At 38.0% G+C, this 12789-nt stretch overlaps 1 protein-coding gene across 10 annotated transcripts in view; it reads left to right on the forward strand.

Moving 5' to 3' along the window:
- The first annotated feature begins 254 nt into the window (after positions 1–254).
- Positions 255–12789, forward strand: part of HDAC9 (histone deacetylase 9) — a 156865-nt gene continuing 144330 nt past the window's right edge. For 2 of the 10 annotated variants that reach the window (XM_023750776.1, XM_023750779.1), the window contains exons 1-2: positions 257–738; positions 983–1045. In XM_023750776.1, coding sequence (XP_023606544.1) covers positions 1024–1045 — 22 coding nt within the window. In that variant the 5' untranslated portion in view covers positions 257–738; positions 983–1023. Of the gene's footprint in view, positions 739–982; positions 1046–12789 lie in introns of all 10 variants that reach the window. The other 8 variants (XM_023750777.1, XM_023750780.1, XM_014452479.2 and 5 more) reach the window with 6 other exon arrangements.

Raw genomic sequence — 12789 nt, forward strand, 5'->3', positions numbered from 1 at the left:
AGCTTCCAGTATTATTTTAGAACCAATACAGAGCTCTGCACTTCTCTCCTCTCTTTTCCAAAAACACATACTACAAAAATAAAACGAAATGAAATATATGTGCATTTGCCCTCTTAGAATTATGTTTCTTAATTTTTTTTTTCTTGCCTTCCTTTCTTTGGATGCAAATCGCCAGTGTGGAAACAGTGTGGAAAGCAAGCTGGAAGGAAGGAAAGAGTTAATTGCTCCTAAGGCCCTGCAATAGAGAATTATGGTTTGAAAGATAGAGGCTGGACAGCTGGGTTTGCTGGGGTATTTTTAAATGCATTAATGCAGGCTCCAATCACTCGGCCAGGCTTGACCTATTTTTGGCTCAGGCCGACCATTGTTCTATTTCTGTGCCTGCGGGCCATGCTGTTGTTGATTCATATGCAAATGGATTATCACTGGGTTTAGCCAACTTGAGCTGAGAGAGACCAGAGAGGGAGGAAGATACACACACAAACAGAGAAGGGCACCAGCTGAAGCCACTCGCAGGACTGCCGCTTCTTGCGAGGAAACTCTAGCAGCCTGAAGAACTTTCAGCTGGATTTCCTTGGTTTCTCTTTCTCGTGGGTAGAGTTAATATTTTTCTACTTATTCTGACAAAGCAATATCCCTGAAGCACATCCCCATCTCCCACCTGCTTTTTAGTGTTCAGGATAACCTGAACTCCAGAGAGCCAGAGCATCCACCCGATCCTTTCTGCTCTGCACACAGGTTGGTAACATGGGAAAAGTGTCCAGGTCTTTGGAAAAAAGTGTGTGTCCATCTGAACAGAAAGGAAACCGTAGTGGGAGTCGATCCTCTGCTGTTTCTCCTTGGGGAGGAGGGAGGACCAGCCCAGGGAGGGTAGCTCCGGGGCCCCTGCACAGAGCAGAGATGAATCTTTCATGGAGCTGAAGTCAGAGTGATTGCAATATGCTGCAGACAATTTACGAGAGTGACTCGTGTTTTTCCTCAGATGGGGTGGCTGGACGCGAGCAGCTCTTGGCTCAGCAGAGAATGCACAGTATGCTCAGCTCAGGTAAGAGCCTCTCTCCTCACTGAGACGTTGTACCCAGGAAAGGGGGCTGGCTTGGGGGAGCGCAGCGAAGGAAAACCCCTCTCTTAGCTGCTTTTTGGTGCTCCTGCTGCTGTTTTCTTGCTGCGACGGTGGGGTTTATCTTCGATCCCTTTCATTGCTGTTTCTGTGCATATTCAGTCTGCTGAGGGCCGGCTGCTTCTGAATGAAATCGCAAGCTTCTGAGCAAGGATGGGGCTGAGATAAAGTCAGATGTAGTTGGGGGTGTTTGCCTGACTGTGTAACTAGAAAAAGGAGCTCAGTACTGATGGGAAGCATATTCTAATGGGACTTTAAAAACCAGGTAAGTTCATACCGGGGCTCCAGTTTAAATTGCAGCCCTCGCTAGCCTGACAGTTTTGTGTTTACAGTGTGCAGTACAGAAGCACATTTATTTATAGACCTACCTTCTGAAATGTGCGTGCTCCGGAGTTGTGAAGGTAGTTTTAATGTGTCTTTTTTTTCTCATCAGCCTGAAATGAAACTATTTAGAATGAAATAGAATTATTATTAGCAGATGGTTATTTTCGTTTTCTTCCAAGCCAGGTGGAGAGTCTAGCTAGCATCGTCAGTCAGATGCAATGGCATAGCACACAACAGAGGTGTTATATGCAGGTGCAATGTTTTAAAGAACAGTAACAGCTCCCAATTTCTACTTTCTCTGTCTGTGTCTGTGCCGGTGCCTTTAAGGAGGTGTGCTGATGAGAGAGAAAGCTTGTCAGCTTTACCAATTTCTGTCTATTCCAAGAGTAGACTCTCCAGGCAATATCACTTATTTGTCACTGGTGCTTTTCCCGTGTACTTCCTCCAGCTAGCTCATAAAGATTAGGGTTTGTTTTGGTCCTCTTCTGAATGCGTCCATCTAAATGGACTTAAAGTTCTCCTTAACAGCTTCTAAGTTCCTATGTGGGCTTAATCAGAATCATAGCTCACCATTCAGACTTCCACGATAAAAATGCAACATCAAACAGTGTTTACTTGGTAGAGCTAGGGAAAGAAATATTCCACAGGTTGGCAGGATGTATGTTTCACTGTGGAACATCTTTCCCTCCACGGATCTGTGCTGGAAGTGAGTTTTCTTTCAACCTCGGTTAATAATGAGGGTTTCAAGATTCTCCTGTTGACCCAATCTTTTCATGGAATTGGAATAAAATAATCCGTTTGTACGATTTGGTATGTTGACGCTTAAGTGACAGGAATTCTATTAATTGATAGTGTCTGTTTACCTAAAGCAATTGTACCAGTAATCCAGCTGTTTATTATCTTCCTGGTTGTGAATTTGACAAGAGCTTGGGGAGGGGTCAGCTGATGTGTCTTTAATGGAACTGGTCGTTTAACTTCTTAGCATTTTACTTTTTAAATATGGACCAACTCTTTCGAAATAACCATTTCAGATATCTTTTAGTATTGCACTTTATCCTTTTAGTCCTCATCTCTGGACTGCAAATTTGATATTTTTTCCAGAGGATAGAAACGAAACGAAGCTGCAATTGTCTCCTGACATTGATTCTCACTACAGGTGTTTACAAGCTTCACTCTTTCTCAGTGTCTGATAATTTTACCTAACTTTCCCCGACTTCAGTTGAGAGTCATCTTTCCAACATTTAATGATTTTTATGCAAAGCAACACTATTCCAAGCAGGGCAGTGCTTGGGGCAGTCCGTGCTGCTGTCAGTTCTGCAGGAAGCAACATTGAAGCACCAGCAATGAAAGGAAAAGTGATGTAGATTGATAAAAACTCCCAAGTCTGTCTGGTATAAAGAAGGAAACTCCACTTTCTATTTATTTTTAAAATTTGAAACATAAACCATTTGCATATTTCCTATCATGCTGTGCAGTGTTTAATTTTGTTTAATATAATATGTCCTTAAATGTAATCTCCCCAGTCTTTATTGCATGCTTCCCCTGAGGAACTTGGCTCTGACACTTGGGGTCACCGGCAGTACTTTACAAAATGCTGATGCCTGGGTTCCATCCTCAGTGTTTCTGATTTAATTGTATAGGAAACAGCTTGAGTATGGGGATAAACTCTTCCAAGCAATCCTAATGTGCAGCAAACTTTGAGTCACTGATGCGAGGAGGGGAGGGGTCCTTTAAATTAATCTCTGGATTAGGGCTGTTTATCTTAGTTTAGTTACAAATCTTGTTCAACTCCCTTTTGGATCAGTGGCATGGATGTGATGGATGGGCTTAGAAACAGATGGAGTCTTTGGGTCTGAAAGAGAGAAAAGAGATATGGTGACAGTGCAGAGTGCTGGCGAGAGCACTGTTCTAGGGGTCAAAAGCTCCGTGTTCTGAGAGCTCTGCTGCTAGTCCATGGTGGGACTGCTTTACTCACCTGTAACTTGAGGAATAATGATGTCCTCCTGATTACCTCATGGCATTCATGTGAGGTTGAAATGTGACCTCCTATTATTAAAGTGTGTACTCTCTATTATTATTATTGTTTCTAGTGAGTGAACCTGGGCTCCTGGCTCTTCAGTCCTTGGCTCTATCTCTCTGATCAAGACAGATGAGTTAGCTTATTTGTCACAGTGGGGAATTATTTTTTGTTTTGATAGAGAGTTACCTTTAGTTATCAGTAAATCAGCTATGTTTTTTTCTGGTCTGATAAGAATTAAATTGCTTCCTTGTGCAAATTGTGACTGTAAATCAGAGCAGCTAGTGTGTGCATGCAGGTGTGTGCTCTATGAGATGTCTCAGTGCATTACATAGAATCAAAGGCAAACAAGTTGTAGAATATGCAGTTGAACAGTGAAATCCCAACTGCAGATTTCTTGTGATTAATTGTTCTAAAAGTTTTGTTGTTAGCCACTGTTTTAGAGTTCCCATTTGTTATTCTGGTTATATTGAATACTATGCATTAATATAGAAGATTTTTCTCCAGAGATCTTTATATGCTATTGAATTGTGTTTTATATAGTTCCATTTTTTTCCCTAATATTGACCCACCCAGGCTAGACATCTTAGGTAGAACTATGTTCTTCAATATAGTGCTAATGTCTTTTTAGTTAAAAAGGCGTTATCATATTGAATCTTGGAGTTCAGTATGAGTGACATATTTTGCCAGCCTGTACTTTTAAGGCTCGTATGGGCCTATATAAGGAATAACTACAGCAGAAACTGAAGCACGTGCAAATATTGACTCAGGTCACTCGGCAGTGGCTGGTGGATCAGGGGTGTTCTTCAGTGGCCAGGCAAATTGCTTAACGCTTTGGACAGCAGAGCTGTCCAGACAAGATTGGAACCATTATTATGAGAGTATTTCCTAGAGTTTGTACAGCATTAATGTAAAATACATTCTCAATAAGGAACACATTTTCACTCTGTCTTCATTCTTTATTGTTTTCTTTTTCCCTTTTTTGCTTTTTATTTCTTCATTTTTACTTTGTATTCTTATTTTAGGGTATAAAAGAAAACCATTTAGAACCAAATCCTGAATTTCTTTATGGAAAGTGTATCTTCACCTTTTGAGACTCTTTTCCCGCTTGGCCTGTGTATTGTCAAGGGGAAAGGAACATTTTAGACTCAGTAGTCGTTTATGTCTGCTTGGAAAGCAGAATCTAATTATGAAAATGTAAGTCTGTGAAATGCTCCTGTCATGTCAAGAATCACTTCTGGTATTCCCCATAATTGCTGTTTTGCTATTCTCTAACTTGGGTTATCTTCACGTACAAGGCTGTTATCAATTTGAATATTTGATAGGTAGCAATCAAAGAGCTAGTTATAAATAGGCCTGTTCATAATGGGGACAGGAATGAGTATTTTTTTTTTATTTCTGTGGACACAGGTGGATTATTGTATAATCCGTTAAGTAAGAAGACTAAAAGAAACCCACATTATGAATTTTAAAGGGTGCTTTTGATTTTGGAGATAAAAAATTTGAAAATGTAGTGTATAATTTCTCACCACTAGTAGAAAATATAGTGATCCTAAAATAGTATAAGCCAGTAACTGCCCCCTCCCCCCACATACACACAATAGTAACAATAACTGAGCAAAGAAAATGAATGGCAGACCTACTGCAATGTACCTCAGAAACTAATAGTCAAGGAAAAAATGGAACCCGTGATCAGAAACAGAGAGACCTATCAGGGCCTGAATCCTGAGAGTCCCGTAGAATTTTACTGACAAGATGGCAACTTGCTGAAAATTCTCTCCAACTCTAGAGAGAGGCAAACTGATGAGGTATCTTCCATTTCTGTTGTGTTTTGTTTGGTTTTATTGTTGCTGTTGTTTCTTGTGACTGAGGAATAGCAGAAAGGATTTTGGAAGAGGAACTAGTGAAATGGAAGAAGGTGAACAAACATTGCCTCTCTGGAGAAATGAAAGCTTTGGAGCAACACTCCCCATTGGGGAGGTGATCAATAGCTCCTTGCAATGTAATACCCTCCTCCCACTAAGCTTAGAGCTGCCACCAAGAAGAAAACATCAACTCACTGAATCCAGGGAATTGTCTAATAATTGTTTCTTATAAATAGAGTACCTAATTTAATAAGAACATAAATTCTGTAAAAGAATAACTCAACGATGAGATGATGAAACAATAGTGTGAGATGAAAAAGGATATTTTAGATCTAGGGAAACAGATTGGGAATGAAAAAAGCACGATAATTATAGAACAAAAAAATATTCATTAGAAATAGCAGGAAACAGAATAGACACCAGTGAAAATCTTTACCAACAAAGAGGAAAGGCTTGAGACAATCAGTTGGAATGAGAAAGGAAAATTAAAGCATTTGGAGAGAAGTCAATGATGAGAAAGACAAAGGCAGTATAACAAAAATTATTTATGTCCCTGAAATTGATGTTTCAAAACATTTAAACGGAAGATAATTTTGTGAAAATGAAGAAGGGTCATTTCACTGAAAGAGTAAAAAATAAATCTGCAGATTAAAAGAGTTCCCATCTTTTAGGAAGATTTTCTAGAAATGTTCAGCATATAGTCATACCCTAACGGGGCTATTGAATTAAAAATGACAAATAATTTTCCAGAGGTTTACGCAGATAAAGCAAAGATCTATGGTGGGGGAGGGTAGGAAGGGAATCTGTGAGACTTAATAAAACATCAAACGTTTCCAGTATCTAATACCAGAGGATAATGAAAGATCTCTGAAGTTCTAGAAGTTCAATCCACTGTTCCACCCAGGCAAGATGTTACTAAAATATAGTGAAAATAAACAGGCAAGGTAGAAATTCTCAGACATGAACTACAATGCTTAACAATAAAACCCACACAATGAAGAGATGAACTACAAGCAAAAAAATGGAATTCAGAAGTGGAGAAAGCATAGTAAGATTAATGAAGCAACATTGAATCTATTTAAACAATTATGAGATTGTGGTTACAGGACAGAAAGCGCATTTTATAAAGTAGGGCAATGTAAAAATATTCATAAAGCTAACCAATATGAGACATTGGGGAGAGGTGAGAAGGAGGAATGTGTAAAAGTGTTAATATCTTCTTCCTGAGCAGGGACAGACTCCCTGCTGCTTAAAATAGAAACATAGAGATAAAAAAAATAAAAAGACTCCAGCTTTCAGCTCAGTGGAGGCTTGGGCAGCTTTCTCCAGTTGTCCGGAATCCAGGTTTATTGGACACCGGGTGCCTCCACCATGCCCAAGTTCCACCCCGAGATCCAAATTGTATGCCTGAGGTGCACTGATGGAGAAGTGGGTGCTATGTCTGCCCTGACACCCCAGATCTGCCCCTGGGTCTGTCTCCAACAAAGGTTGCTGATGACATCGCCAAAGCGACTGGTGATGGAGGGGTCTCAGGGTTACAGTGAAACTGACCATTCAGAACAGACAGGCCCTGATTGAGAGAGTGCCTTCTGCCTCTGCCCTGACCATCAAAACCCTCAAAGAACCACCACAAGACAGAAAGAAGCCGAAAAAGAAAATAAAAATTAAGCAAGTGGAAATATCACTTTTGATGAGATTGTCAACATTGCCTGAGAGATGTGACTGATCTTTTGCTGGAGAACTCTCTGGAACCATTAAAGAGATCCTGGGGTCTGCCCAGTCTGTGGATGGCGGTGTTGATGGCTACCACCCTCTTGACATCATGGATGACATCAGCAGCGATGCAGTGGGATGCCCTGCTAGTCAAGAACTACGAAGGGAAGTATTTCCATGAAACATCATTGGACAACCAAATAATGAATGAATGAATGAATGAATTCCAAACACTAATTTTTAAAAATAGTTTATATAATTATGTTTATAGTCCCTTCAACTATAGTTTTTATTGTTAAATTAATTGATATTTAATAATTTTAAATAAAAATATGTAATATCTCATTTTTATAAAAGTATATATTTTGTCTATTCACTCATATACCAGAGAATTCATGTATTGATAGAAAGAAATCAGGAAAAGGTTTGTGTGTGTGTCCATGGTCTTGGGTGTTAGATGGGCTTTTACTTTTATCATCATACTTTTTTAACTTGTTTGAATTTTTATAAGATGCACGTATCTTGTAAAAATGTGTTTCTTACACTTCCACTCACAAAGCTACTGTGCCTGAATACATACAATGAGTAATGTAAGGGGTAGGTATATGAGTTAGGTTCTATTCCACAGCAGGCAATAGCAAATTGTACTCAAAGTGGCAAATGACAAATAAATTATCAGTTAGCGAACTAGCAGGGTAGTTGGGCAGCCCTAGGTGGTCAATAGTGTCAACAGCATGCGGGTCCTTCACGCTGCTCCATTCTGCTGGCCTTAGAGTTGGTGTCATCACAGGGCTGTTTCCTCCAGGAGTCACAAGTTGACTGTACTAGTTCCAGGCATTGCATCAATTTATGCCTAATAAATTCCAAAGACTTGGGTATTTTCTTAAGGAAGGACGTTTTACGCAAAATTTCTCCAGCAAACCATTCTTCATAACTCATTGGCCAGAGTAACATCATCTGCCAATACCTTCGCCAGTCATTAAAAGAGGAATGGGATGACCACCCAGATAGCTCTTCAGGGCCATGGCTGAGCCAGGGAGGGTCAATACTGCAACTAATTATCTAGTTTATATTAGGAAGAGGAAAAAGCAAGAAGAATGGATGTTAGCTAGGTACCATCAGTGTATTTGTTGGTGGTTGGAATTCTCTTCTTTGTAATTTTCTTTTTGTTTTTTAGAACAAACTTTTGCTATTGGATTAATTCACCTTTTTCAATTTTATTTTTCAGTTACAGTTGACATTCAGTATTACTTTGTATTAGTTTCAGGTGTACAGCATATTGCTTAGACAATCATATATGGTATTTTATAAAAGTGATTTTCTATCCCTCACTATATGTCAAGTACCCATCTGTCTGTAATTTTCTTTAGCTTGTAATTTTGACAAAATATAATTAATTAAGTGAAGGAAGTGGACTATATAATTTCTCTTTCAATTGAATCTTGGGTCTTCATTTTCATGAAGATACATATCCATTTAAACACTACCTTTTTAAATTTTTTACTAGTACTGAATATAAAGATTTTTTTAGTACTCTCTGTTGTTAGAAGGAACCCTAACATCCCTGGACAGATAACTCGGTTAGAGTGTCATCCTGATATGCCAAGGTTGAGGGTTCGATCCTAAATCAGGACATACATAAGAAGCAACTAATGGATGCATAAAATAAGTGGAATAACAAATCTCTCTCTCGCTCTCTCTCTCTTCCTCTCTCTCTCTTTCTTTCTCAATTATTAAATAATATTTTTTTAAATGAAGGAACCCTAAGAAAGAGACAGAAGTAATTATGGTAGAAAACTGGATCTGTCTAGGTTGTAAATCATTTTTTTTAGAAAGGAGGAAAATCAGCATTGTGGACTGGCCCATTACAAGCACTTATTATAAGTTTGAGTAAAATATTCCTTTAATATTGGCTTTGAGAGAAACAGAATATTATAGGAGGATTATCTTACAGATATTCAGAATGCAACTTCTTTGCCAGTATGTTGTTTATAATTAATACATTTTACAGTAATGAACAATTTTAACAATCTGGAATGGTAACTGCATTTTAACAATTCTTTTCTGAATTGGAATACTTTGAAAAAAATGTAATTGGGATAAAAGCCCATGAAAAATACTTTAAAAACAAGCTCTCTCTAGATGAAATTCAAAGATATTTTGGCACGTGCTTCAGATCAGTGTGGCTTGCTGTCATCTATTTCATTCTTGAAAGAAACTGGACTGTCAGTGGTTGGTCTAGGAGGCATGGTGGCCTCACAATGGACAGTTTTCCCTTTTCTAATCTTGGGAGATTGACAATCTGGGCATGAAAAGATAAGGAAATACCTTGTGTCCACTACTTCCATTCTTTTTTTCACTAAGTCAGATACACACATAAAAAACCCCCACTTAATTTAAACAAAATTTTTTAAATACTAAACAACCTACACTTTTAAATGTTATCAGAGAATATTTTATTTTAGGATTACTCTGTGATGCTATGGTTTGTGAATAGAACACTAAGTAAATCTTCTGTTTCATAAGGCTATCAGTTCCATTCATTATTTTAATGTTAATTTTTTCATAGTAAAATAAATGATGGGGCTTTTATATATAGTGCTTTTAAAACACCCCATAATTAAATCCAATGAAATCTACATTTAAGGAAGAAGGAAATTTACCAAACCACAAAGTGTAACTAGTCATTTACTTATGATTAAACTGTTTGCATGTTGATGAGGTTGGAAATACCCCAGAACTTCATTTTCTTGCTTCTTCCCCTCATGGTCTACCACTTACGATAGAAATGTTTAATTTATAATTTATATTTAGTATTGACACAATTGTAGCCATGTGGGTGTCATTTTCAATGATTGAAGTAAATTTTAATGAGTGTCTATGGCCTGAAATTTTCACACTGGGTGAAAATATGAGTGTCATAAAGCTTTTTCAAAATTTGACATAAAGAACAAGCAAGACGATTTCACTGTATTTCCATTAAATTACATACATTGTGGCCTGGGATTTCTTGCTTTAGTACAAAAAATGTTTACCCAGAATGTTTTCAGGGAACCCCATGTAGGGTGAACTAGAAGAGCTCTTGGTGAAGTGAATGCCATTGAAATTGTATTTGTCATAGTGTTTTTTACACCTGTTTACAAATGAAATTCAAGCGTGTATTTTGAATCGTGATTTTACGTCAATACCAGCCCATTTTAGGTTATAAAGAGAAAGTATCACCATTAGTTATCATTATTAGTTTTCTACCACATTCTACTCTGACCTAGTTGTTTAGTCAGAATTGAAAAGGTCAATGATTGGACCCATATTTTTTCATAATTTCTTATCACTGTCATTCTTATTATTATTGATATAATAAGCTAATGTTTCAGAGCTGTTTCTGTACCAAGCATTGGTTTATCATTCAATCCTCTCCACAATTTGAAGAGGTCTGCAATATTTACAGTTGCAGCAGTGTTCCTATTTTGCACATGAGGAAAGAAGTTCAGAGGAACTTATTGAGGGACAGTCACCACCGCTAGGCACTGACAGGGTCTGGTCTGAACTGGTTCTTATTTACCATGTCCCTACTGTTTTTTCTCCAAGAGGAAAATATTTAGCCTAGGATACTGTTTTTTATATCTGTTTGGTGCTAAAAATATGGAATCAGCTATATTTATAAACAAACATCTATGCACACTTCTTAGTCCTGGGAGGTTTAAGGCACAAATAGGTTTCTATGTTGAGAGGCTTGCTGGAGGAGCCTTATTTCAACGTTCCCGATGCCTGATGATTAAACTGGTTGAAGTTACCACTATCCAGGGCTGAGACGAACTTCAGGCAACCTCCGAAGTTCCATGAGACTGATGACACGCAGAGCAGTGAGCAGACACTGGAGACAGAACCAGCAGTCCCCATGCATTTGGTAGCTGTTTGCTAGTGCTCCCAATACATCTCCTATATCATAAGGCAAGGTTTGCACCACTTCAAAATAGCACATTATTACTAATGTATTTTAGCAGAAGGTATTTTTTCAAAGTGGGGATTCAGTTTATTTTGACCCAAATGCTTGAATGCTTGCATTATATCCACCTTGGTTTTTTGCTAGGTATTGCGTGGGTTTGGGGGTGGGATTGGGGTGGGGGGTGTTAATAAAGTCTGTGTCTCCATTCACATCCAGATTTCAACATGCAACATCAAACTCCTGAGCCAAAAGAATGATCTAGCTAGCAAAATTTAGATTCTGCCTGTTTTTAATATATATTGGGCATTTGGGGTGAAAAGTGAATGGCGGTGTTTTCAGATACCAACATATGACATTATACTTTATTTTCTTTCCTTGGATGAATATTGTATGCTCTGCAGGTGGCTTATGCATAAAATTCACTAATTAGATGCTAATCCAATTACTTAAGAGCCAGCTCTGGTTTCCATCAACTATTTTTTATAATCTTATTTGCTGTGAGAATCCTGAGCCATTTTTTATGAATCAATACATTGTAAAAGCATTATTGATTGTCATTTTCATGACCAGCATAATTGATTGCCTTCCTAGGGGGGCGGAAAGCTTTCAGAAGATCATTAAATGCATTAAAATCTGCAGATACCTACATGTCTGTGACTGTCTTCAGCAGGCTGAGTCCTTTGGGTCAGTTATTCTTAGCCTCGGTATTTCTATCTTATGGCATCGCAGGTCTAAGATTAGCTTGTTAGGCGTTATCATGCCATCTGAGTTACCTCCTAATATAACTCTACACTGGAATGATTATTTATAGAAAGAGCATTCTGTCATTTTTGGGTTATTTCTAGTAGTTTAAATAAAGAAGAATAACATTCAAGTGAAACCACAGATTCCTTCCTGCTGCCAAAACAACATGATAACTGTCTGCTTAAGGGGCAATAATGTTTAAATGTGTGCTTAGGGTGATTGCAGAGCTCGTTTTATCTCTGCCACCTTGACAGAGAGGGGAGGCCGTGGGGAGTGCTGGGTAATGCCGTGGAAAGGCAGAAGCAGCCTCGATGCCTCTGTCACAGAGCACAGAACACTCTGGTTGATGATGACAACAAGAGACACACAGGGTTTATTTTTAGAAACAGACATTGCTAAGCTCTCTGTTTGGTGTTAATGTGGCTTATAAATAGGACTGCTGGCTGTTGACCTTTCCAGTGAAAATGGCATTATATTCTACACACACGTACACACTCACACTTCTCTTTTCAACTGGCAAGAATGTATATATTATTAAGAAAATAACTAGGACATTGTAAAGCTAAGAAATCTAAATTCTGTTAAATTCCTGCATTGGATATACAGTATTTTTAAAAATTTCACGAAGATTGGGTTTAAGAGATGGTGTATTTGAAAAAGCAATTGAATATTGTAAGTACAATGAATCTACAAGTGGGCTATAAGATGGGGGAAAATGGGTGGATGGACTTCATGAATGACTTTTAATAATTACAGTACCTGTAAAATAATATCAAGTATGCTTTCTTCCAGCTTTATTGCAACAATATATAAAATACAGCTACAAAAGATCTGAAGCATTAATGTCAGTTGCTCCTTTAGGTAGGTGAGATAAAATTCTCAGTACATAGGAAAGTAGGTATTAGTCTCTGCTTGTTTTTTTGGTATAATGCTGAACCCAGATAATTTTATGAACAATAACATGTAGTGTCACATTTGAGAACTGTTCTCTTAGCTTACTTAAATTGTCTGCTTAATTCAGACCTTAGATATTTCACTATAAAATTAGAATTATGATTCA

Source organism: Myotis lucifugus, unplaced genomic scaffold, assembly GCF_000147115.1.
Source record: "Myotis lucifugus unplaced genomic scaffold, Myoluc2.0 scaffold_15, whole genome shotgun sequence".
Classification (NCBI taxonomy): domain Eukaryota; kingdom Metazoa; phylum Chordata; class Mammalia; order Chiroptera; family Vespertilionidae; genus Myotis; species Myotis lucifugus.